Source organism: Acinonyx jubatus, chromosome C2 (assembly GCF_027475565.1).
Source record: "Acinonyx jubatus isolate Ajub_Pintada_27869175 chromosome C2, VMU_Ajub_asm_v1.0, whole genome shotgun sequence".
NCBI lineage: Eukaryota > Metazoa > Chordata > Mammalia > Carnivora > Felidae > Acinonyx > Acinonyx jubatus.
Window position 1 is genome coordinate 138,419,258 of NC_069384.1, and position 27,241 is coordinate 138,446,498.

Genomic DNA, 27,241 nt, shown 5'->3' on the forward strand with positions numbered 1-27,241 from the left:
CCTTCCCAGGGTAGGAAATACCCGTGAATCCTTTCTAACTTTGCAAGCTAGGGCTGGGGTATAATTTGTGGAAAAGAGCAAACCGAGATTTACAATTTCTCAAATAAAAAGGTAAAATGTGTCTCTTGGGTAATCAGCAAAATAGATGCTGGGGTTAAATTAGAGTAACACATAGAGCTATGGATCCATCCTTCTCTGGGTTTTCATAGAATCTATCATTGTCCGTATTTCTCTGTGAAAATAAGCAACTAGGATCGAGATCAATGTAGATCTTTCCCTTATTTAGGGGGAAGCATTTCAACCTGGAGAACTTTGGTTTTCCCTTTTGTTCAGGGATAGAGGCCCTGCCGTGGTACTTGCCCCTTCCTTACTCTTGGTTATGCTAGCAGGCGAGATGTTTTAGATAGTGAGGACTCCTTGAAAGCAGATGCTTTGGGGATGTTTTCAGGCTCTCTGACCACTGTTAAATACTTAAATCCATTTCATTAAATGGGCCCCAGTGGTATGACACAACTCTGCAGGGTACGTAATGTTCCCTGGGAGGGTCTGGCTGAGCACCTGTTCTTCCTGAGTGGCAATGGAGGGGAGAATTAAATGGCTTTCTACCTGCCTGTCTTGTGGAAGATAATTTAGCACTGCAGATGGGTCAAACCGCTTGGTGCAATCTGTTCTACGATGTTTTTTGTACAGTGCAGGAAAACCAAGAGAAGTGGGTGGGATTTCTAATGTCTTCCTCACACCTTTTTGGTTTTTCTTAAGCTTTGCAGTTGCTTAAAATCGAGCTGGAGAGGGTGTGGGGCAATGAGGGTCTGCAGGCCCGCCCCTCTCCAGCCTGTGTGCCCCCAGTGAGGGCCACGTGTGCCGCCACGACCCTTCCGTCCTCAGGTGGCTTGTGAATATCTCTAAGTGCGACCGAGGATCACACCGCATCTGCATCGCTCAGGAGCTCGTTAGAAATGTGGGATTCTGGCCCCAGAATTGATGAATCAGAATCTGCATATTAACAAGATCCTCGTGCGATTCCCAACCACACTGATGTTTGAGACGCTCTGTTTTAGGGGCACAGTCCCCATGTAAAGTACATAGAATTTGTTAAATGTGTGGTTACCCAATTTAAACTTTGGTAAGACTTAATATTTACTATGTAGAGATAAGGTTTTCCTATTCACGAATCAGGGGGAAGATCTATTTGGTTACAGTTAGGGAAATTAAAGGGAAGTGTGTCTAATGTCTTTATTTCCTAAATGGTTGGTTGGTAAATGTAGTACATGAGGTGGAAAAATCCAGACACCAAGATTCCCAGTTATAATTTCACCTTTGTCAGGTTTCTTTTCTAGAGACCGCCAACAAAATAATAAAAGTAATAGCTAACCTATACGCCGGGCACCTCTTCTGAGAATTTTACATTTATTCTTTAACTCGAGGAGATAAAAATATCCTCATTTTTCAGGTGAGGAAACTGGGGCACAGAGAGGTTAAACAACTTGCCCAAGGTCACACAGTAAAGAATAAAGTCAGGATCCACACCCAGCCAGCAGGTCTAGCTGACTCAGCCACACTTCCTCCTGTTTATGGCAAGCCAGCACCAAATGCTTTAGATGATCACCACAGGCCAAAGGACTCAATTCTGTCCACTAAAATATACACACTTAGAAGTATGAAATACACTAAAGCTCAGACTTGTTCAAGGTCCCCCAAATGGGGGAAGAACTAGGATGGGTCTTCTGATTCTTCCTCCCATGATCTTTTAGTTGAAAACATGTTTTTAAGTATACAACAATGATTTATTGCTCAATCTCCATGCTGTTTTGAATTCTGACATTTTCACTCTATACCTCAACCATTAAGAGCTGTTTTTCTAATTAAAATTTTTTTCCAGTAAATCTACCAAATAAGAGACAGCTGTGCACTAAAGGGATTCTGTTTCTCTTGCTGCTGCTGACTGTTCAAAAAGTTCGTGTTTATGATGCTGTGGGCTGTTCCTCCAAGTGGCCAAAAAACATAGAAGGCAAAAACCAAGCAACCAACCAAGCGAAATGACCAAGATAAGGAAGAATTGGTTTGTTTCCTAGCTGCCCGTCTGGAAAGCTAAAAGGCCACCAAATAACTGAGAACTGACAAAAGGATAATTTCACTTTGAGTTTATGCCCTTGAGCGCTAACCCTGGGAGAAGGCCTGCTACATGCCAGGGGGGAAGGTACATGCTGTGTTTGATTTACTCCTTACAGTGATGCAGGGGGGAGCTGGGGTTTATCAGCCCCGTTTCACAGATGAGGAATCTATGGCTGAGAGAACTAAAGATGTTGCCCGCAGTTACAGAACGCGAATGGAAGCTGTACTCATAACCTCGATGCTACATTTCACAGATAAGGCCAGTACAGGCCAGAGAAGTAGAACCTTGGCCCACAGTCACAAAGCTGTGCCTGGAATCCTGCTCAGGATGGGCCAAGCTGGCCTGATGACAGGTGAGAAATCCTATGGAATTACTGTGGACCTTCATCTCTTAGCATGAATATTCCTTCGAGAGAGGTTCATCTGCTTTAGGAAACTAAATCTTTCCTCAAAAAGGATGGAGCCAAAAGGCATATTTCTTAGGTGTAGGAAGGACATTATGTTCAAATGAACAGGCTTGTCTGATTTCAGCCATGGAACAACCGTGCCGGAGAACGTTGATGCTTGGGAACTTGAAAGGCATGATTTTGGGGGGGAAAAGTCACAGTTTGAGATACAAACATCTCCAGCTTTATGAAAGTCTGGCTTCTTGTGATACTTTCTGACCAAATAATAACCAAAAGGAGAGAAAATAATGTTCTGTAGGCAATTATCCTGTTTGGCATCGGTCTAGAGGGGACAGCTTCTCGAAGAGACAACAGTTCTACCAAAATGGCAGTGTCACAGCACTCCACAACCTACACATGGGATGTTCTCTTGGGTATTCTCACTGTTACATTTAAGAGGCTGTGGCTGGCACATTAAGTGGCAGGTGTCACAAAATGATTCAAACTTGCTACCTCAAGCAAAATGGGCACTTTACTTCCTGCCTTAATTCTAGAAATAAGTTTGCCTGGGAAGATGAGCACAGTGGGGAAGAGGAAGAAGTTGCCGAAGTGAGGAAGCTGTTCTGGAACAAAAATCCCACATGCCTTGCACACGACCGTTGTCTGAGGGTTATTAGGTGGATCCATATACGGACTCAGAAAGAGAGAGCCGGAAGTTACCGCGAGTGCTTAGAGGCTGCCCCTAGGCTGGCGGTCCTCACCTGGGCTTTTTGCTTCCCTGAGGACGGTGGTCAATGTCTGGAGACCCTTTCAGCAGTCACAACTTGGAGTGTGCACACTGCCAGCATCTCGTGGATATAGGCCAGGGATGCCGCTCCAGTTTTTACAATCCCAGGATAGCCTTCCGCAGCAAGAATTATCCACCTCTAACGTCGACAGTGCTGAGGCCATGAAACCCTGCCTGCAAAACTGCAAAGTGAGTGCGTGTTCTTGATAGCCTCTGATTCAGGGTGCTCTTACACTGGCCCTGCCGTTGTCTCCTCCCCACCAATCCGTTCACGGACTCCAGGAGGAGGAAAAGTCTGATTGAATTAATACACGCTAAGGTATGACTGACTGATAGCACTAGCAGGAACACCTGTGTTTTTATTTTTTTGTGGGTGTCAATTTTTGAGAGCACAGGAATGGAGCCCGGAGGGTGGGGCAGAGGGAGACACAGACCCTGAAGCAGGCTCTAGGCTCTGAGCGCTTAGCACATAGCCTGACGTGGGGCTCGAACTCACGAAGCGTGAGCTCATGACCTGAGCCGAAGTCAGATGCTTAACTGACAGAACCACCCAGGCACCCTGAAACACCTGAGTGGCATGAATTTAATCTAAATGTACCTCCAATCTGCGAAATTTTTAGCGAGGGTGCCTTAATAACATGGACACTTATTTTTAGTGGATGTGGAAGATGGTGAAATTTATAAAGCGCCGCTCACCTTCTAAAGTCATACACACATAAGCAAACGTGTGATGTGATACCACTGGAATATAGTCATGAATACTTTATTACAAGCAACTATTTGCACTTAGTATTGATCACCTTTCCAGCAAGGGAAGAAACACTAGAAGAAACTTGCTGTGCCCCCAAACAAACCTTATTTACTTTCTCTTCACGGCTAATATTGACCTGTAGGTTTTGATATGATAGAGCCCATTTTTGTTAGGTATTTGAAATGTCCCTGCTCCCATAAATCCCAGGCTGTCTTCTCTCTGGGCTGCTGTGGATCTATATTTGGAGGGCATGCTGCATAGGCTTGTATTTAAAGCTAGAGAAGCAGACACAACATGAGTAAAATAATTAGCAGTAGGGATGAGCTTCAGAGTCCCTTCTTATTGGAAGGCTTTACTTTTCTTTATGCCAGTGTATAAGTGTATCACTTTATGCCAAAGTGATTCTACCTTGGCAAACTGGGGTGACCCCATGAATTGCTTTACTCTGTTCTCCTGAACATCAGCCAGGGCCATGTATGGTACGTTGGTGTGCAGCAATTTGCTGAGTTCCAGGCAAATTAACTGGCTCACCTGGTCTTTATCCAGTAGGCTCAGAGCAGCAAAATTCAGAGAATAGTTAGGGCTCAAAGGGACCTTGGAGCTCACACCAGCCCAAAAACCTCTGGACAGTTACAACAAAACCATGCCTGACTGCTGCCCTTCCCCCTCCAAAGTGTGCATGTGATGTGGGCAGCGCTGAGACAGCCTGGGGCGAAACTGGGTGAAGGCAGATGGCCCTCATCCAAATGAAGCAACCTCCTTGTTTCTAGGACTAGCAGGCCCTGTCTTCCATAGCTCTAACCTGGACTCAGGATTAGGGCAGCTGTTGATTATTTAGGATGACATCATACCGGCTGATGCATTCAGGTGGCTCCTTGTGTCAAGATAACTGGTTGACTGTGTCAACCAGTGCACCCCTAGGGACTGGCAAACGATAGTATTCTATAGGGCGGGGGCAACTCTGGCAACGTGATGTGATGTGCACAAAGTGGGTGGGGGACAGTGGTGAGAAGCTTTAAGAGTGCCAAACAGACCAGACCCGTAGATGGCAAGAGTTCCTGAGAGAGAAGCGGGGGGGGGGGGGGGGGGGGGGGAGTGATGGTGGTGAAGAGAGAGAGTTTCGGATGAAGTATGGTAAAATTATCACTGGCCCTGGGCCAACCTGTCCCAGGCCCAGGAGCTCCATACTCTGGCCAATTCAACTCCTGTCCTTTTGGCTGGTGCATGTGGAGATCAAAGGCGTTTCTTCAATGAATCTGTGGCACACGGAAAATTCCTGTGAAGGGTTGGGGCCTGATAGGGTCAGGAAGCACAGTGTATTCTTCATCTTGGAAATATTGAATCTTAAAGCAGGTCTCTAGTAATTCAACTTGCTCTGGACTGTTAGTTTGCAAGGAGAGGGAATCTACCATGGCTATAACTGCCCCTGCCTGGAAACAATTAGGCTCATCCCAAGCCTGGTCAATATTTCCTGGGTTCCTTTAAGACCAGGGATTGCATAAGAACCATGTGCAAAAGGATCTTTAGGAAATCCTCGTCTGGAAAGTAGGGAACAAGGCAGTTGGATGTATTCTAGAGGCAGGCCAGCAGCAAAAGGATGCTAGAATATTTAGGAATAGATTTTCAGTCGTGTCTTGTTCCTTGAAAACTGTCCATTCATTTAAAATATCCCTTCAGGATGTTTCTGGATCGCTGCTGGAAAGGACTGGGGGACCCATTTCTGACTCCCACCTATGATTCTTTACTTCTTGGACTGTGGAAAGGGCTGTTCAAGAGAGCTGGATGGCATTTGGTTATGGGATGTATCAGATCCATCCTCTAATGTGTTTGAAGCAAGATAATAGGACAGTTGCATCCCCCCTAAGCCTTCCTGGCAGGAGTGGTGTATTTGGCTTGGAGATAGTGACTGGTAGTAGATAGTGGAGATAGCTACTGGTGGTGGTGACGGTATCTGTCATTTATTACTTGAGGCTCACGATGTTTCAGTCCTGCTAAGCATGTGACATGATTTCTTTTTGACCCTTAACACTAATATTGAGATAAATAATCCTCTCCATTTCACAGATGAAGAAACTGAGTATTGAGAAAGGGAAAACAACTTGCCCTGGGTCACAGCGGAAGAGGCAAAGGCACACTGGATCCTAGGTGGATTTGCCCACAGGCCTGTGCGCTTGACCCCTCTGTTGCGTTTTAATGGGTCAGCCATACACATATGGTTTGGGGCAAGATGGTGTATACTTTCCTGGGTTAGAGACCTATTGTCCTCGTTATTTGCTTGCTCCCCCATCCTATTCTGCACTTAAAGAGATAAAAGCAAATAGAAGCAAAACAAGAACTGAGAGACCAGGAGTCCAGGAGGGCCAGAGGGGGAGGCTTCCCCCCAGGTTGGGTGTCTGGAGAGAGCCTCGGCAAGAAGACGAAGCCCTTGGCCATGACTGTGTGCAGATACTGTCCTCTTCCTTCTCTTGGGGGGCCTTGCACACTCTTCTTGACCTGTCAGCCAGAGGGAGGGGCCGCTATAGCCTTACCACTATGTGCCCTCAGGGACCTGGTCACCTCCCCAGAAGACCCTCCTTCTCTGGCTTGTAAAAGATGCTTTGCAATATATAGGCCACCAGCCTTTGAAGAGGGCTCTCTGAGGAAACCTGTTGAAACTGAACAAATATTTGTAGCCCAAATCCTATTTTAAGCCCTTGCTTTGTAACATGCTTCCTAGAACTCTCACCCTGTCAATTCACTTCCAAACGACAGGAACAAGTGAAACACTTTCCACTTGACCTCTCCATCTCTCAGATGCATTATTATTCATTAATGTATTCTCTCTGGAATTTTGAGGGAATTTTGAGGAAATTCTATCTGGAATTTTGTCTTCATAGCTTAGATGCACAGGGCCAAAAACAAATCATAACAAATTTGCAGAGTGTGCTGAGGAGGGTCCGAAGCCAGATCACTTCACGTTCATGGAGTGCCTGCTGGGGACAATGACTGTGCACATACTATTTATTGATCTAGACTCCGTGCTCTCCCCTTAATCGCTGCTGTTTCCTTAGAGTATACCCACAAGACTTGTCACACAGGGGGCTCTCAATAGATGTTTGTTGACCGATTTAACTAGGTTATTGCTACAACTCCAGGATCCTTTCTGCCGTCTTTTTAAGCAACTTGCTCAAATTCACCAGGTCAATAACTGGAAAACTGGGGATTTGAACCCAAGGACACATGACTCCAAAGTCTATGTTCTTCTCACTATATCATCATGCAAACTCCAAAAGCATCTAGAAGTGGTGGTCAAAATAGATCATCCTAGCCCTGTCTGGAGATGCTGATATTACCTGGGAAAGGTTTAGAGGACTGTACCAGACATCTTTAAACAAAAAGATGACTTCAGCGGTGCCTGGGTGGCTCAGTCAGTTAAGGGTCCAACTTCAGCTCCGGTCATGATCCCACGGTTCATGGGTTCAAGCCTTGGGTTGGGCTCTCTGCTGACAGCTTAGAGCCTGGAGCTGCTTCAGGTTCTGGGTCTCTTCCCCCCCTCCCCCCCTCCCCCCCACCCCCCTCTCTGCCTCTCCCCTGCTTGTGTTCTCTTTCTCTCTCTCTCTCTCTCAAAAATAAACATTAACAAAAATGACTTCAATATAAAAATCCAGTCTTAACCTGACCTCACCTACTTCCATAATATTTTCATGCATTTGTATAGCCCTTTGTGGCACAGACTCATCATCGAAATCTGTGTGCTCTCTACTTCCTGGGCACATGCTAGGCTGCGTTCGTCAGCCTCCCTTCTAGTCACACGTGGCCATGTGACGGAGTTCGAGCCAGTGGAGTGAATAAGAACATTGGGCACCACTTCCTGGCCTGGCCTGGCCCGGCCCATAAAGCAAGTCCATATATCCTTTCATTTTCTTTTCTCCCTCTCCTGTTGAATAGAGAAAATTAGTCCTAGAAGTGAATGGGCATGTAAGAAGGAAGGAGCCTGGGCCCTCAAATGACCATGGGGAATGTTATCCATCCACCAACAATGTGGCACTGGATTTAACATGAATCAGATATAAAATTTTGTTGTATGAAGTCACTGAGATTTTGGGGTTCTCCTTGTGGTAGTAGAGAGCAATCATTTTACACTTCATAGGATTCCAAATCGTTTTTTTAATCTTCTCCTAAAACTTTTACAAATGCAATCAAAGGAAGCTCAAAGGAGGAGAGGTGTGAAGAATCATTTATGAGAAGATCTGAGACACCTGCACGGTACATTGCTGCATGGCTGTAAGCACATCACTTTGAGTTCATGGGCTTTGTTTCCCCACCTGTAATTTCAGGAGGTTGGAACAGATGGTCTGTAAGATTCCTTCTAGTTCTAAACCTCTGTAAGTCTTTTGAGTTGTTAAAAAATCGGTATTGATGTGTTCAGAAACTCTGATCTCTTGACTGTGATTTTCTCCAAGGTAAGAACTATTTCTTATGTTTCTATGTCTGGAGTCTAATATCTTAGATGCTGTAATGTTAAATTTAATTAGAATTTTCTATTGAAAAAAACTCAGACTTTGCTAATGTTCTGATTTATGGCAATGATTTCTTGATCTAATTTGGAGCACAGTATCAAATGATTGAAATTCTCATGAATATTTTCATTATGCATTACTGAGTATGGTAGGCTATTTCATATTCATTTACATAGACTTAATCTTTGAAGAATGATTTTATAATAATACTGAAAGACTTTTTTGATTAAAGTTAGTGCCAGCAGTAATTGGTATTCTGATGGCTTCATTTATAGTTATATTTAGCTAAATAATATAGGAGTATAATTCCTACTTAGAGTTGAGAAAATTGGAGTGCAGAATATTCACTTAACTTAAAGTCCACAAAAGTAGTATTGGGAAAGTATGAACAATTTCTAAAGTTCAGAAAGGCCCAAGGGAGATGATACAATATGAAACAGCCTATGCTACTGTCATGAAAAATTTTATGCCTTCTGGTTTTTCACAATTTTTTTTGTATCTGTGTAGTGTGGGATCATTATTCATTTTATTATCCTCAACAATATTCTATTACATACGTTTTGATTATTAAGAACACGCAATGAATTCTATTGAATAAATGCTGTTTGGCAGGTAAAATATTTGGAAGCCTAGGGTTCAAGGGAGATATGTGTGGGGAAGTCACAAGAGGGTCTTGGCAGAAAAGTGGGAACCACAATTTGACAGTATAAATGTGGAAAGAAATATAATGATGGGAAACCCATCTTCATTTGCTCTTTCTTTGTATTGGCAGCTGCAAGGGTATGTGTCTCCCCCTCTTGTTTTCTGCTGTCACTTCCTCCTTATGTGCTTATGTTCTACATCCTGGGGAACGCAAAGCATGCAGGAAGATACTGTATTAGTATGGCCCCTTGGTCTTGGGTGGCATAGGAACCTATGCCTATTAAGACAATGAAGTAATAATACCAGCAAGTGTTTTAAGATGCTTATTTTATCAAGGATTATAGAAAGGAAGAGCTTGTATTAAAAACTATGTACTTCCTTTTGTGTGAATTGTTTGCTTCAAATGTTATGTTTAGATTATTGCTTCATTAAAAATGTCTTTCCATTAAATAAGGAATGACAGAGGCATTTCTTGTCTCTCCTGTTTTAAAAAAAGAAAGGCCTGTTGTACAGAGAAGTCTTTCAGGAAATCCTAAATAGGATGCTGAATTTGAATGAGACACTAAAGAGAAAACATGAATTATGGGAGTGAGCTAAACAAAGTGATAACACGTAAGCTTACCTGAAAAACAAAAAAACTGAAAACATTTGTTTACATCTGTTTTTTTCCCCCCATTGTAGTTCAGTTAATTATATGGGCCATTCTTCACAATTAACATTAGTGATGCCTATTATGTACCTGGTTCTCCCTCAGAATGTCTATGTTGTGTCCCAATGTGCCACACCCTGTGTTAAATGATTTCTATAAATCTAATACCCTCACCACAATCTTTTGAGAAAAGTTCAGTATTTTCAGCATGGGGATTTTTTTAAGCTCTCCCAGTGAGCAGTCCAGACTGAGCACCATAACCCATAGATACTGCTCACCAGAAAGCTACGTTCTTCTGAGGGCCCACATGGAAGTCCTTTAATTTTCTTTAAACAACCACCACCACCACCACCACCCTCCCAGGAAGAAACTCCTTTCTTAACCGAATGCACCTTACAACTTTTAAACGACCCACTAAAGAAGAATGTCCAGTAAAGTTCCATTTTTCTTTTTTATGAAAAATGCTGCCCTAGGAGTGCACTCCTGAAGGACATTGTGATCATTTAAACTGGAGAGGTTGCTACCCTAATGGGCTTTTTAGATAAATGCCAATGATGGCACCCACCAGCCAAATGCATGGTTGCGGGGACGTGGGTCTGTTGTTCATGGGCGACAGTAACGGAGCACACCCAGGTAGCCATTGGGAGTAAAGCATCTTTAACTACATTTCTGTTTGTCATCGCGGCCAGGTTAGGCCTAGATTCACTGGTGACCTCTTTGTGTGTGTGTGTGTGTGTGTGTGTGTGTGTGTATGCATTTATTTATTAAAAATGTTTGTTTTTGAGAGAGAATCTGAAGCAGGCTCCAGGCTCTGAGCTGTCAGGGCTGAGTCCAACATGGGGCCGACCCCATGAGCCATGAGATCATGACCTGAGGTGAAGTCAGACACTCAACCGACTGTGCCACCCGAGTGCCCCTTAACCGGTGATATTTTAGATGTCTTTTGTAGGTACTCAGATGAAGTGTTAGAATGAATGTTAGAAAATAAACATTTCCCAAAACATTTCCAATATGGAAGATGAAAACCCTCTAGATCAGTGGTTCTTAAACTTGTGTGTATCAGAATCATCTGGAGAGCTCATAGAGCATCCAGAAGCTCAGGTACATGCTGTTAGGTTGGATGGTAGTATAGAGCTTGTTTGGCCTTTTTTTTTTTTTCTTTTTTAAGCCAAAATTTCCAGTGATTTGGATACCTCACCACCAAGTTGAGAGACAACTGCTCTTTTCTCAACACTAGATGAACATCAGAATCACTTGAGTTAAAGCAAACAAAAAACCCCCCAAAACCAAGAAAAACCCCAAAAACAAAACAAAACAAAAAAACCAAAACCACTTGCCCAAGTAGAGTGGTTTAAAAAAAAAACAAAACAGAGGCTCCACCCTAGACCAAGCCAATTGGAATCTTCCAGAGTGGGTCACTGACACTGATATTTTTAAATAGTTCCCTAGTTTGACTGTATTGGGCAGCCTGGGCTGAGAATCTGTGTCCACCTTATGGCTTTCAGAATGGATTGTACTATGGAATCACCTAGACAGTTTTACAAGAATGCTGAGTCTTGTGTCTACCTAGAGATTCTGATTTAACTGGTCTGGGGTGACATGGGCATAATCAAGATTTTAAAAGCTCCCAGGATAGAGGCATCTGGGTGGCTCAATTAAGTGGCTGACTTTGGCTCAGGTCATGATCTCACAGTTTGTGGGTTTAAGCCCTGCATTGGGCTCTGTGCTGACAGCTCAGAGCCTGGAGTCTGCATTGGATTCTGTGTCTCCCTCTCTCTCTACCCTGCCCTGCTCACATGCTCTCTCAAAAAATAAACAAAAAAAGGATAAAGGCTTCTGGGTGGCTCAGTTGGCTGAGCATCTGACCCTTGACTTCAGCTCAAGTCATGATCCCCAGGGTCATGGGATTGATCCCTGTGCTGGGTGTGGAGCTTAAGAGTCTCTCTCCCTCTCCCCCTCCCCCTCCCCCTCCCCAACTTCTGTGCCTGTGCACATGTGCATGTGCACGTGTGCTCTCTAAACAAAACAAAACAAAAATTAAAAACCTCACAAGATGATTCTAATGTACTGGCAAGTTTGAGCAGGTGAAGTCTAGGTCATCCATCAAAGAGGGGGTTCTGCTTTAATCAGTTGAGAAAAGACTGCTCACCTTACCTCCCTTGACGGTGAGCATGAGGAAGACTAACAAAAAAAAATGAGACCTATCACTACTTAAAGTCACTTAGCCCACAAACCATGAGATCACGACCTGAGCTGAAATCCAGAGTCAGACCCTTAACCAACTGAGCCCTTCAGGCGTCCCCAAAAGAAAACTCTTGACTCACTGCAAACAAAATAACATCACATATTCATTAGGGACTCAATTTTTGTTCAGAAAAGTTATTTTCAATTCTTTTGAAGGGTCTTGCACCTGCCAATGTGCCACTGCGCCGGACCTTCAGTGGCATTTGGGGGAATAGAGAGGAGGATAGTCCCAACACAGCAGAACCCTGCTAGGTTACGTTTGTTATTTGTTATTATGTTGTTTGTTAGCAGGAGCCAAGTAAAGATGTGCGGGGTGATTCTTGGTTATGGCAACCTTGAAGGAGGTAGAGATGTGTTTATCAGACTGATGACGGCTTGATTGGGGTGGTTGAAGAAACGATGATGATGATGGTGATGCTGAGAATGGGCGCAGAGTGGGGAGCAGGGACAGTGGGGCTGGGGGTTAGGGCAGACCTCTAGAAAAAGCCAAAGAGTGTAAAGGAATTCTTCTTGAAAGAATACAGGGGTTAGTGATAAAGAAATTTTTTTCTTTGTCTTGTACTTCCATCATGCATTCTCTGTAAAGCCCTGTCCCTTTGACATTTCAACTTCTTGATCACTTGGCTGCAGCTCAAACTTGGAAGGTGAAGTTGTTCTAGAATTTTGGGGAAAATTTTTCACTAATCTGGCTGGATTTGGTGAGATTTCATTAATCTACTCTCTTTCAGAAAGTTCCACACTTTTCAGTAGGAAATCTATCTTCCAGGAGAAGTTCAGGATGTTAAAGAGGTGAGAGATGGGAGGACAGAGGCCATCAGATTACAACAGGGCCAGGTTTTCTTTAGCTAGGATATGTGGCAAGGTCTGGCCCCCTTTACCCATTTGTATTGTGCAAAAGGTCACTGTGCATTCTGTTTACTGAGAAAAAAGTATTTGCTTTTGTGTCCAAGGGTGATGTGTTATTTGCACAGGAATTTGTGCTCCCTTTTTGTGGTTTTCTTGACTTCTCCCTTGTTCTGGTGGAAACGGGAGAAAATCTTGAATTGAGGTTCTGGGTTCCTTTCTTCCCCAGACAGGACACTATGGAGTGACTCGCTTCTACCAATTTGTGTGTGATGGGGGTTGGGGGGGGTATAAAATTATATGCATTTTCGGCTTTCCCCTCTCCTGCCTTCTAAGGTGAGTTCCTTAGAAAGGAAGATCTATTTATTCTGCTGAGTGGGGCCTTAAAAGGGGATGTAAGTGGGAGAGGGGAGAGAAGGGACCCACAACCTTCAGAGGAAAACAGCAGGTGGAGTTATGGGCTGGGGAGGAGGGAGGAGAAGAGGGAAGAGAATCCTGACTGACCTGGGGGAGGGGAAGCAGTGTGTTTAGAGCCACCACACCAGGATTTTTGGCCTTAGCGGGGAGAGTGAGAAGAGGACAAGACATTTCAGCAGTTACCATTAGTAGTGATCGGTGGGAGAGCTGTCTGTGGAGGAGTTGAAAGATTTTCTGTGTGATGTGGGTACAGCAGCCTCCCTTCTGCCCTCAAGGCATTTCAGAGAAGACTGATGTTTCCTTTCTAGCCTTTCAGTGAGATTTTTGTTTCTTGTAGAAGTGACACCAAGCCGAGGAGGGAGCAAACTGGCCCCCATTGTCTCATGTGGTTAAATGCCCAAGAAATAAAACCAAAGGTCCTTTTTGTAATTGGCTCCACCAACGGGAGAGCTAGCTATTTGGGCGAGTTGGTATTTTTCCTTCTCCAGAACTATTTGTGGCAACGTTTGTCATGTGCGTAGCTGGCTCCATGAAATCCCAGGCCATGTTTTATTTTTGGCCACCACCAGGGAAACAGGAACTTGGAAGAATGTGAAAGAAGCCTCTAGATGCTCTTTCGGAAGAATTATTCCAGGAGTGCATAAATCAATATAACCTCTCCCAGCTCCTGTAGCAACATGGGGAGGGATGCAGAGCATCGTGTCTGGCTTCTACGGTTGTGTCCTTTGCAGGGGTAACCAGTACAAAGACTTGGGGTTTGGCAGGCCTGGCTTGGGGAAGAAGGGACAGAAGGGCCTCCAGCACTGGCAGGCTCTCCCTCCCTGCCATCAAAGGCTCTGGTACTTTGGGTGGATGGTTGGTGCATAAAGGATAAATAAGAGAGGGTGTTTGTTGAGAAAATTCTCAACTGTGACTAGTCATCCTTGTCTCCTTAACGAGAACTACATGTTGAAATAGTAATGCTAACTCATTGCAAAGAACTCCTTGAGCTGTGTGTCCCTTAGTCCTCACCAGAAGACATTTCTAAGCTTGACAAAATCAAGCTTAGATGAGCAAAGGCATAAATCACAAAATGACACCTCAATAGAGCTCACTGTGTAGAACCTAAAAACTTGTAAACGTGATGGCATGGTATTTGTTGACGTATGCAACTTATTTGTAAATGGTTCAAGATAAAAATTACATAAAGACATAGCAGGGACAGAGAGACCTAGAGAGTAGGGAAAAGAATTAAGCAAATGTGATAAAGTGTTGACATTTGAGGACTCTGAATCGAGGGTAGCTAGGGCTTCTTGGAACCAATCTTGCAGACTTTTCTGTTAGTATGGAATTATTTCAAAAGAAGAAAAAGAGAAATTAAAAATGGTCAAATATTGCCAAAATGAAAAGAGACATATACTAAAATTGGAAAATAAGATAAAAACAGAGAGGAAGGCAGCCCATAAGAGACTCTTAAATACAGAGACCAAACTGTGAGGGTTGCTGGAGGGGAGGGGGATGGGCTAGATGGGTGATGGGCATTGAGGAGGGCAATTATTGGGATGGGCACTGGATGTTCTATGTAAGTGATGAATCACTAAATTCTCTTGAAACCAATGCCACACCGTATATTAACCAACTTGAGTTTAAATCAGTTTTTAAAAAGAATAAAACAAAATTGGACAATGATTATAACATCAATCATTGACAATGAATTATTTTCTTAATGTGTGAATCATAAGAAAAAGATAAATGACACAACAGGAAAGTTAAATGAGCAGGTAAGTTATAAAAGTCTTTTAAGTGGTCAGTGTGTGTGTGTGTAGCCAAATTATCAGTAAGAAAAATATAAAGTTTTAAAAAGCTGTGATAAAATTTTGTCTAATACTCAAAAATTAATTACCAAAAAGCTCCAAACTTGGAGGATTTATGATTAAATGGGTGCTGTACTGCTGATCGGTATCTCAATCCGTCTAATAATCTGGTGACAATTTGGCAACAGAAAAGGTTTTTAAAGATATTCAGTCCCTTTAACTTAGCATTTCCTTTTGTTTCCTTGAGATTAAACTCTACTATTAGAGCTGTGAAGGCATATACAGCACAGTTGGTTCTAACATTACTTAAGTCAAATTATATTAAAAGTCTAGGGGCATTTGGGTGACTTGGTCATTAAGCATCTGACTCTGGATTTCGGCCCAGGTCACGATGTCGCACAGTTCCTGACATCGAGCCTGGTGTGAGGCTCTGCACTGATGGTGTGGAGCATGCTTGGAATTCTCGCTCTCCTTCTCTCTGCTCCTCCCCTGCTTGTGCACGTGCTGTTTCTCTCAAAATAGACCTTTTTGTTTTTTAAAAGTATAACATCAAGGGCCGTATCAGTGAATGATTACTAAGAAACCATGACCAAAATCCTATTTCAGAAGAGTATTGACAGCGGGATATGTTAACAGTAACACTGTTAACATTATCTTTGGATAGTGTCCTAATTTTGCTGTCAACAGCCTCCTGATTCTGTGATGATGGTCTACTTAGGCTGTGGGACATAAACACAATGGTGATTCTCTTTCTAAAGGAATGAAACAGTTATAAGGATCATTTGAAAAGCCCAAGGAACACGTGGAGAGCCACCCCTGGAAAATGCCATGGGCTCACAATAAATTACTGAGTTTTGCCAGCTTAAATGTTTGGTTTGACTCTGAAAAACCTGTTCATTAGGATAGTCTTAAAACACAGAAAACACTGCTCTGGGGATCCCTTTTTCTTCCAACCATCAATGTACCCATGCTCTACTTCATGAAAATGTGATTTATAAATGCTTACATGTGAAGTATAACCTAATTGTAAATGTAGAAGGAGAATTAGAGATGAACTAGTCTCCTTTTCTCATTTAATAAGGAATTAAAGATCTAGGGACATGAGGTGACATGCTTGGTTACTATCCTTAATACATAATAAACTTCTATAAACCTCGAGAAAAACATAAAATCCACAATGAGCAAGTGGACCATAAATATGAAGTGAGTTACGGATGAAGAAATACAAGTGGCCAAGAAGCATGTAAAAAAAGGTCAACCTGAGCAGTAATGAGAAATGTAAATTAAGCAAAATGAAGAATTACATAGGTTTTTTTTTTTTTTTTTAAACGACCCCATCCCCAAACATGCAAACAATCTGAAGGTCATACAGTGGAACAGTGGAGCAACAACTGAGAGCTGTCCTATCTTTGCTAACATCCCTCCCCTCGTGCCTGGGATACACTCAAGAGTAATAGTTTGAGAAAGAAAAAGAAAAGGGCAAACATCACAAGGATGTTTCTTTTTGACCAAGGCCAAAAGCCTCTAACTTTGGTATTTGAACTTTTAGGTATTCATTCACATTTTGGAACAAACTTTGCTGTGAATCATGGTTTTATGCAAAATAGAGCTCATTATAATGCCATAAATGTTAGCGGAATTCCCCTCAGATTACTTAGGAAGCAGTGCTTAATGCCAGATTAACAAAATACCATATTAAGGCACTTTCTGACTATCTCCATTAAGAGTCAGTATCTTTCAATGAGTGATTTCATATAGTCCTAATTTCAAATTAGGGAAAGCAACCAGAAAATTTTGGCAAGACTGGTCTCCACTGTAGGTGATATTAAATAACCCTAGAAAATAAACAAATTTCCATGCAAGCTAATGCAAAAATAAATTTACTAAGCATTCTGGCTGAAAGAGATTGCATACCATCAACATGACTCTTATCTGAAAATGTTGGTCTTCTTGCTTTTAGGGAAATAAATTCAATGTTCTTATTCCTTTTCATTTAAAGAATGGTTTTATTTTCAAAGAGATTAATTGATTTCCTGTACTGCATAACAGTAATATTGCCTATAATGTTTTTCAAAGAAGAAAATAATGTATATTTGCCCTTTAAATTATGCTCCTAAAGCAAGCACTTAACTCCGATGACTTACATACAACTTTACTATGGTCTCCCACAATAAAACTCTTTAGACTTTTTAAAATAAACACATAGCCTGAGACCATAGCAAAAACGAGGGGAAAGGATACTTTTTTATTTCGTCCACAAACAAGGGAGTCTAAAGCGATAATTCTCTCAGCTGAGTCCATTAACATGCAGTAAACGTGTGTATGGAGTAGATTTCTTTTGCAAATAGTACTGTTAGTTTCTACACTATGAAACAAATGCCAGGAAGCAAAAACTCCCTCCTCCACTGGGAGGCACCTGGGGTTCCAGCTCAGTCTGCAAGAAAAGCATCTTGACTTCAAGATCAGCTGAAAAGCTGGCTCAATCTAGAATTGTCCTGGAGTGAGCCTAGATTCATCACTCTGTCCTGGAGATGACCTGAGTTGACCTTGGGGGTTCTGCTCAACAATAAGATGGTCTGGACTCTATTGGACTCTAGACCAAGAGTTCACAAACTACAGTCCTTGGGCCAAAGCTGGCCTGCTGCCTGTTTAGTAAATAAAGTTGTGTTGAAACATATTCTGCCTGTTTATGTATACTCCATGGCTTTTCGTGCTACAATGGCAGAACTGAGTAGTCTGCAATGCCAGAGATATTTACCATCTGGCTCTTTAAAAAAAAATGCTAGCCCTGCTCTATAGAAACCTGGGATGGATGGCCACTTCTGGACTCTATCTGGAACCAACCTCATAGCAATGGACATCCACTAAATTACCCACTTTTCTACCAAGTTTTGCCATTGTCATGTCTCAAAAGGTTACATGAGACTATCTTTGAGACTATCTTTGGAATATTTTTCTAGTGGGCAAGTTATCATGGAGTATAGAGCCACTCTTGTGTCACACTTGATCTTGCACTATCCTGTATCAGAGGGGGACACTTTCCCTAGGCTTTGCAGTGTGGCTACCTGTTGCTTGATATCTACGTGTTCACACATGCCTGTGCCTGCAAAGATTTATACTTCATTCCTTCCAGTTGAAATTCCCACACATAGGTAAACACAGAGGAGATCGCTAAGGTTGATGTGTGCCAATTTTCCACCGAATGACCGAGTTTATGACACAGAACAGGTGCAATTGAAGTGGGAAAGAATTTTGCCTGGTTGGAAGTGGAATAAAAATGGAGTGGATATGTTCTGATGACTGTTAGTGAGCAAAAAAAAAAAAAAAAAAGGAAAAGGTGAGATGTGGTTCTGAGGCCCTCCCTTCTTACTGGTGTGAATCGTTCTGGTCTGTTCAGGCATTCCATCTTTTTGCTGCCCCAGGAGCTCCAGGGTAGGTGGGTATAAAGGGAGGGCAGTGATGCTGAGGGAGGCAGTGTTATGGTCATTAGGAGGTCCCCAAACTTACAGAAGGCTGACTGGCAACTTTAAGTCGCCTCAGTTTCTCAGGTCTACTGGGGAATGGCTTCTTGGAGTACTTGTCCTGTATGTTTAGTTTGTCACTAGGTGAGGTGACATGAATGGACTATCAAAGGTCAAGCTGTACCCATGACTCCCAGAGGTCTAGGAGTATCTGCCCTGCTGTCGTGGTAACCACAAGAACACGTGTGGGCTTGGTGCTAGGCTGGAAGGTAGACAGCAGAGATTATAAATTGGTAGCCCACAGGGTTGATTCCAGTCAGCAGACATATTTTGACTGGCCCGTGAGTCTTTGGGATTCTATTAAGTTAATTGTTAATATTTATGAGTGGCAATACTTCATTTAAAATCTGGATTTCCAGCTTCTTTTGAAAAGTTGAAGTCTTTGGGCATTCTGGGCTTCTTCCCTACTGTATGTCAGTGATCACCTAGAGTGGAAGAATGGCTTCTCTTCAGAGAACCTGAGTACTCCAGTTTTGTTTGTTGTTTTCTCTTACACCCAACCTGTTCCCACATTGGGATCCTCTGCCTGGCCCCTGGGGCCTTTGAGTTTGCAACCCCTGCTCTGTGTGTTGCACAAAGAATTCACACTGTTGCAACCTTCTGTTTCTTGGGGGTCATTCTGTCTCCTTTGTCCCTTGCTAAGAGTTTCTACCTCATTCACCTGATGCGATCTAATCATATTCCATCCCGACTGTACTGCTAACTGGAATAAACAGCCCATTTTGGAGAAGTATGTAGAGCCATTTCTTATATTGACCTGAATGAATATAAAGAGTCAATGTGTCTCATGTGCAAGGGTTATCTTAGGATGGCCAAAACCAAGCCTTTCACTGTGAATTACCATTTCTTCATGATAGGTTTCTGTATCTCATAGTTTCTGAAGAAGAGCAAAACTCACTGGTAGGGATGTATTCCTAGGATATATCTGCATTTAGTCTTAGTTGACGGTTCGGAAAATAATGTTGTGAAGACTCTTAGGTTGGTCTTCTAGAAACCCTGTATTTCTCTTCAGGTGGAACAAAAATGGAGACATGCAAAGAGAATTTTAAAAAAGAGATACCTGTCATACTGTTGGGAGTCATAGGTTAGTAATCATTCTGGACCTTTTTTTTCACTGACACCTCCTACAAAGAAAAAGACAAGAAAGAATACCCCAGGTTATAACCTGTATCTTCCGTAAGGTTTTTGTTTCAAACAATATCATGTGCATTAATTAGCTTGAGGCAATTTGTTTCTCTCAGCTCACACCTAGGGAACTTGAAGCAACCGTGGACTCTGTGACATGTGTCAATTTACAAGATGTTTCATTCTTAATCTCAGGGTTCCTTCCATAAATATGTATTTAACATATTTTATTCAAGATCACGTCTATTTTTCCATCTCAAGTTTCAAGAACACTACCAGCACACTGACTTGCTGCTTTTCCCAAGAGTGGCAAAGATGTACTAGCATCTTTAGTCTAGATCTCTGCTTCTCAAAGTGAGAAGCATTAATCTCACATTTGTGCAGTGGCCTCCAATCCCTGCTTCCAGTTCTCCCTGAGACCAAGCTGTGTCCCTCCTGCCCCTTCAAGGGTTTGGTTCCTCAGTCCTTCCTGAGCAAAACCGTCCCTGTGTTTACATAAGCTGGTTCAAGTCTGGTTTCTGTCACTTGCAACCAAGAGTCTGGACTGATAACACTGACATTAAAATATAACGTTAATACAAATGTGTGAAAATAGTTTTGTGTCCTTTGTATGATCTCAAAGATGAAACTATAAAATCTCAGTCATGTTCTTGCTATACCATCACTTAAAAATATCTTTGTTTTCACAACTATATGGTCAACTAATCTTTGCAAAGCAGGAAAGAATATCCAATGGAAAAAGACAGTCACTTTAACAAGTGTTGGTGTTGGGAAAATTGGATGGCAGTATGTCTAAGAATGAAACTAGACTGCTTTCTTATACCATACATAAGAATAGATTGAGAATGGTTGAAAGGCCTAAATGTGAGACCAGAAACCATCAAAATCCTAGAGGAGAATACAGGCAGCAACTTCTTTGACTTCAGCCATAGCCACTTCTTACTAGATGCATTGCAGAACTCAAGGGAAACAAAAGCAAACATGAACTGTTGGGATTTCATCAAGATCAAAAGTTTCTGCACAGCAGAGGAAACAATCAACAAAACTAAAAGGCAACTCATGGAATGGGAGAAGATATTTGCAAGTGACATATCTGATAAAGGGTACCCAAAATCTATATAGAATGTATCAAACTCAGCACCCAAAAAGAATGAAATCTTGCCATTTGCACTGATGTGGATGGAGGTAGAATGAATTATGCTAAGCAAAATAAATCAATCACAGAAAGACAAATACCATGATTTCACCTCCTATGTGGAACTTAAGAAACAAAACAGATAAACATATGGGAGGAGAAAACAGAAATAAACCACAAGAGACTCTTAATGATAGAAAACAAACTGAGGGTTGATGGAGGGGAAGTGGGTGTGGGGATGGGCTAGATGGGTGATGGGTACCAAGGAGGGCACTTGTGATGAACACTGAGTGTTGTATGTGAGTGATGAATCACTGAATTCTCCTGAAACCAATGTTGCACTGTATGTTAACTAAATAAAATTTAAATTAAAAAAAAATCTTTGTTTTCAAAATTCTAATTGAATAGGCATACGAACTACAGAAAGTTGTATTGTGTGTGAAGTAGAAAGTATCTATGAACAAGAAAAAAATCTTATTAAGGCTTTCAAAATATTGTCAGCACTAAAGTTAGTACTAATTTTCATACTTAGTACTGTTTTCCTTTAGTATTACCATTACTATACAATTGCCATTATTATAGCGTGAATAGTATGCTAGAGTTACTATAGTACTTCGGCATATGGTGATGTTTAGTGCTATTTTCCTTCAGTGACCTCTAGAGTCTTATAATGTAATTGCAGGAAAGTCTAAGAACCCTCTAGAGTAGATGGGTATCTGGGGCCTCCTTTCCTAGCAGTCCTATGCTATAGCGTGGAGTGCCCTGTACTTGAGTGGACACACGGAAGGTCTCGGAGAGCCTGGGGCTCACCAGCTGGTCATGGGGTCAAAGGAAAAAAACAAAGTCCAAAGAGCTTAAGAATAAAGAAAGCTGCGGGTTTTTGTTGTTGTTGTTGTTGTTGTTGTTGTTGTTGTCAGGAAGGAAAACAAACTTGGTGAGGGGTGTTATGAGCAGGTGAGTGAGGAGGAAGGTCAGGTGGTGCTGTGTGGGAGAAGGCGTAGCTAATGAAGGACTGGCAAGCTGCTCTCTGTCCAGGAAAGGCTGAGTCACAGTCTGTATCATTCATTAAGCAAGTCCCACAACTCACAGGGGAGGGAAGAGTCTTCAGTTAGACTGTGAGGGTCTGTGTCCTGAGGGTGTCTCAAAGTTGAAGGTCCTCTCATACCAACAGAGGGGAGAATGACATTCAGTTTAGACACACCTAGGTGAGTGCTACTTGAATGAAGAACATTCCTTTTACATGAATCATTCATTTGTTCGGTTGGTCAGTCCAGAGGCCTTGATTGAGGGCCTACTCTGCTCAGGCAGTCCCCCAGGCTTTGCCCAAAGACAACACCTTGGCCTCTCCATAAGGGGCTTCTTATCCAACAGGGAGAGAATAATGCAAAGTGGATGCGGGTTTCCCCTTAAGTGTCTCTTCAGAGCTGACTGGGACACAAAGGAAGCAGAGGTCACTTCTACCTGGGGCTATCTGGAAGGCTTAATGGAGGGGACTCTGGACCTAAAGGGTCTTGTTTTTAAGAGGTCTCGCCTTAGGTCATGATTTAATGCTTTGTTTTCATGCTTGTGCTTGAGGCACAGGGACTACTTTGAGTAACTCTTAAATTACGCAGGTTTAAGTGGGGGAGTGTTACTATCCAGCTTGAGTTTTTCTTAAATATTTATTTTTGAGAGAGAGAAAGCACACCCGCATGGGACCTGTACCTTAGATTTCCCCTCACTTAAGATTATGCTTTTATTTTTTTTAGATGTTTATTTATTTTGAGGGAGGGGTGGAGGAGCATAGAGAGAGGGAGACAGAGAATCCTAAGCAGGCTCTGTGCTGATGGCACAGGGCCTGATGTGGAGCTCAAACCCATGAACCATGAGATCATGACTTGAGCCAAAACCAAGAGTCAGCTGCTTAACTGACTGAGCCACCCAGGCGCCCCTAGCCAACTTGAGTTTTTAAAGCTTCACAGCTACTGAGTCAAAGCAGACCAGTCAGAGGGCTATGGCAGGTGGAGGGGAGGGATGAAGGTGGCCAGAACTAGGGGGATGGCAGCAGAGGATGAGGGACTCAAGTGACATTAAGGAAGCAGAAATAATAAGACACTGTGATGAATGTGATATGAGCAAACACTAGGGATACAAATAGGTTAAGACTAGAAGGCTCTTGGCTCTCAAGGACTTTACAATCCATTTAACAAGCTGGCTGGGAAGGTGGAGCCCACTGGCCAGGAGCAGCTAAATATATAAGTCAGATGTGTGGTGTGCCAAGAGGCAGTGTGGAAAATCACTCAGGGCCGTGCCTTTTTCTGCCCACTTATTCTCAGTCCAATGCCATGTCCCTTAGGGAAAACCTATTCCCCATGGAAGAATGGAAAAGTGGGCATTCACCTCCAAAGCACTGAAAAATACATTTATATTAAAAAAAATACAAATGATGGGGAAATTTATTGAGTTCTCAGAAACTGGAAAGTAAAAGGTATTATGACAAACATGTAGGAGGTAGGTCTAGGGACTCTGGGAGATATTGGGCTCTATGCAACCCACCGTGAGCTCAAAGACCATCTTGGGTGCGTGGATGGAAGCATAGCCTATAGGACAAGCCAGGCCATGTTTGGACTGCTACATTTTAAGAGAGAGACTCATGTAGAATGTCCAGGTTGATGGAAACCACATCTTAAGGAACTGTTGAAGGGAACCTAGAAAAGGGAGCAGTCACATGAAGGTTAGATAAAGGTCTTTGAACATCTGAGGAGCTGTCATGTGGAGTTAAGCGTGTCAGTGGACAGGATGGCTGGAGAGATGCTGTGGGTGACCTTGGGTGGAAGAAGATGCACATCTCCAAGCAGTGCACCTTCTCCAGACCTCGGGCTGCATTTTGTTCTCAGGATAGATTAAGCCTCTCCTGAGAAGACCAGGGTCTTTATCCTGCAAGAAAGCAGGTGCCAGGTGTGTGATATGGTTCCGGGGACATGTTAAAGCCCTGCTCCATGCTTCCCCTTAAAATTCTTCTCTAATGCTTTATGCCTTTACCTCAGTGGATCTCAACTGTTTCGGGGCAGGGGGGCGGTCCAGTCTCCTCAAAGAATATAATGGAAGTTACAGGCCTCTCCCCTTGAAAGATGGGTAGAAGGGGATTCACAGACCCGCCCCCCCCCCCACACACAATAAATCTGTGGGTGCCACATTAAGCTTTGGCTGCAGGCTCTGGTCACTGTTAAAATGCAAAAGCTCATGGAAAAAAACACAAATTGATAAATACAATCTATTGAATAAAATGAAAAAGGGATGTGCAAGCTATTTTTGGTCAGTGGCAAAAAAGAACAGGACCTACAAGCAGTAGATCCCTTTGTGGGTAGAAGGAAGGTAAGTTTTGGAGAAGCAAGGCTGGAGGCTAAAGAAGAATCCTCCAATGCAAGGTCTGGGGCCACTCTAGTTAAGCCATCAGCCACCATTGCAACTCTGGATCATTTGAGATGAATTATGCATGTTGTCTGCCCCTCGGGGCTTAGGTGATGAACAACTTGTACCTTCTGGGCAGAAGAATTGACTGGAGGGATAAGAGATCTCTTTGGAGGCACTGAGGAGAGTGTGATTAATTTTATCTGTATGAGGAGGACCCACGGTGATATTTGAGCTTGACTTTGAAAAATGAGTCAGGATATTTTCCAGTTGGAGAATAAAAAACAGTATGGCTCATGAACAACAAAAGAACAAAAGGTATAGGCATCTTGTGACAGGGTACGTGACTTGGGATGGGAGAAGAAAGAACATGGCCAAGAATGAAGCTGAAAATGTAGTTTGGGGCCACATGGTGAAGGGTCTTGAAAGGTTTGCTGTGGACTTCAGACTTTATCCTACGGGAAATAGGAAGCTAGGGAAGGTCTTTAAGAAGAGGACCCACCCAATTTGAGAAAGATAACTCTGCTGCAGTGTGGAGGACGAATCCTCAGGAGGCTAACCCCTTTGGTGGCACCTCTTTGTGCGGGATCATTGCTATTTTCCTGTCTTAGTGTTCAAGCTAGAGTAGGGTCAGAGAGAACACCCCTACTTCGATCTTGTAAAACTCCAGTGCATTTCCCCAGATCGCACACCTCTTTGTCCTCTTGTGTTTCCTTTCCCCTACTAGAAACTACAACATTGAAGGGACAACTGTAAAAATCGCCCCTTGAAAAATCTTTCCATATGGACCCAGTGAGTCATTGCTTATATAGCCTGTACATAAATTAACATGAAATGCCATATCCCCCTCATGTTTTTACATCAAGGGTACCAGAGTATCATGCATCCTGATGCATCAGAACCGTACGATACACAGGGCTTCTGTGCTAACACTTGAATAGGTACTTCATGGGCAGCCCGAGGAAGCCATGAGTGCACTGGGGCGTGGGCTGGGGTGGGTTGGGGCTAACCTTCATAAGCAAATCTCTTGATTCAGTTTAAAAGATCAGATGTCCAAGTGTTAGGTTGCCATAGGCTCTTAAGCTGAGACCATTAACATCAAGAAGGCTCTCAAAGGAGGACAGACCCACCCTCTCACCTGGCATCGAACCGACATTGATAATCTACTCTTCCTAAATAAAAGGGTTTTAGAGGTCATGGCAATAAGAGTGGAGGGCAATGCTTGGGGATGTGCCTTAAAGTTGTGTTTACATAGCAAGAAGCTGTTTTGACTAAGTTTAGTTGGTATTGTGGGGCATTGTGCACTGCTGGAGTTTATGGGATGGAGCTAGGGGTTCTGTCTGCACTTTGGGCTTACCACTACTCTGTCTCTGGCATCTGGAAACGCATCCGGGTGAGGGCAAATGGCTGCCCTTGAAAGTGGGCCGCACCTGGTGCAAGGAGGGCAGTGAGGTTGTGGATCTCCATCAGGTGCCTTGTACCCCCCACTTCGAACATCCTCTCTCTCCTGGAGTTTCCCCTTCTGTCTCCTTCCCCTCATGGGCAAGGGCCCATTTCCATCAAAACTTGGACTCTGACATTTGGGAAACATTTTTAAGAACAACTTCAAGACCAGGTATAGAGGAAGGACTCCAGGACCTGGCATCATTCTAGATGGTTCAGAGTCTCAACTCAGTAGGCCATCTCAGATAGGTGCCTCACCTCTCTGAGTCTCATTTGTAAAATGCTGTCACAATTCCTACCCTTCAGGGTTATGATGAGGACCGAGGGGATTTGAAAATGCTTTGTAGATTTAAAAGTAAGACATCAGCATAAGGTATTGGTAGGCTTTGTCATTATTGTAGTCACCATTCTTATGGTCTTCTCATCTCCTGGCCAGGCCCAGTCATCTCTAAGACGTGGGAAATTGGACCTATTATCTGGCATTTACTTTGAGATACTGTGAGGTGGTAAAAAGACTCATAATAACACAGAAGTCCACCTCCCTAGACCCCATCATCACCAAGATAAAATGGAGGTGAAATTTCTCCTCTCTCCTACCTGCCATTCTCCTCTTTCCAGACTTAATTTTAGTTTTGGGGATTTTTTTTTTCCCTCTCAAGGTTACCTTTCACATACATTTAAATTCGTTATGGAGAACAATGAAGGTTGGGTACCCAGGTGAATTTGTCCCTAGGTCTATAACTTCCTAACTGTCTTGAGGTCTTTGCATTTTAATAGTAAATCTTAGTATCCAATGAAGTGAATATATAATGGTCAAATTTGATTATAGTAATAAAAACTCAAATAGAAGAGAACAGAGGCAAGGTGTATTCAAATCATACCATGCTGTCATCCACTTTTTCCACTTGGTAAAGCTAACCCTATTGGGCAGTGTTATGTTAAAAAAAAAATAAAAGAGCAGTGGGAGGAAATAATTTAAAAAGCCAGCACTGTTAGACCGGGAATGGGGCTAGTTAAAAAGGAACACAAGGCTGTGATAAAGATGTGGAAAAACAGTAGAAGCTCGCCCTTGTGCTCTAGCCCAGATGTTCGTCTGAGTGGATCACCTCTAGGTGCAGAAGGCAGGGTCAGATTCCTCTGCTGGATATGGTGGGCAACTAGGGCTCCACACAGGAGACATCAGCAAATGACTATTGAATGGCTAAAGCTATAATTTCCGCTTGAGACTTTCAGCAGTAGCCCTGTTTTGCCTTTGGGGAGTGAGACAATACAACCAGGATCTGTGACTGAGCTTGATTTGCTGTGGCTGATTTTGTTGTTGTCTTGGTAAAATAATTAGCCTTTGTTTCCACCCCACCGACCCCTTTTCATTCACATCCAGTAATCGTTGTGAGGCTCATTTCTGCTCTTCATTTTAACCTGTGTCCTTGCCAAATCCTTGTCCCCTTCTCTTCCTCTTCTCTCTTTCTCCTTCTCTCTCAAAGTCACCATGCATGGAAAGTAT

The 27,241-nt window shown here is 42.9% G+C and overlaps 1 protein-coding gene across 14 annotated transcripts in view; it reads right to left on the reverse strand.

Moving 5' to 3' along the window:
• Positions 1 to 27,241, reverse strand: part of THRB (thyroid hormone receptor beta) — a 382,979-nt gene that overhangs the window by 86,713 nt on the left and 269,025 nt on the right. For 13 of the 14 annotated variants that reach the window (XM_027040947.2, XM_027040944.2, XM_053221529.1 and 10 more), the window contains one exon: positions 19,705 to 19,768. In XM_027040947.2, coding sequence (XP_026896748.1) covers positions 19,705 to 19,726 — 22 coding nt within the window. In that variant the 5' untranslated portion in view covers positions 19,727 to 19,768. Of the gene's footprint in view, positions 1 to 3,259; positions 3,460 to 19,704; positions 19,769 to 27,241 lie in introns of those variants that run through there. The other variant, XM_053221531.1, reaches the window with a different exon arrangement.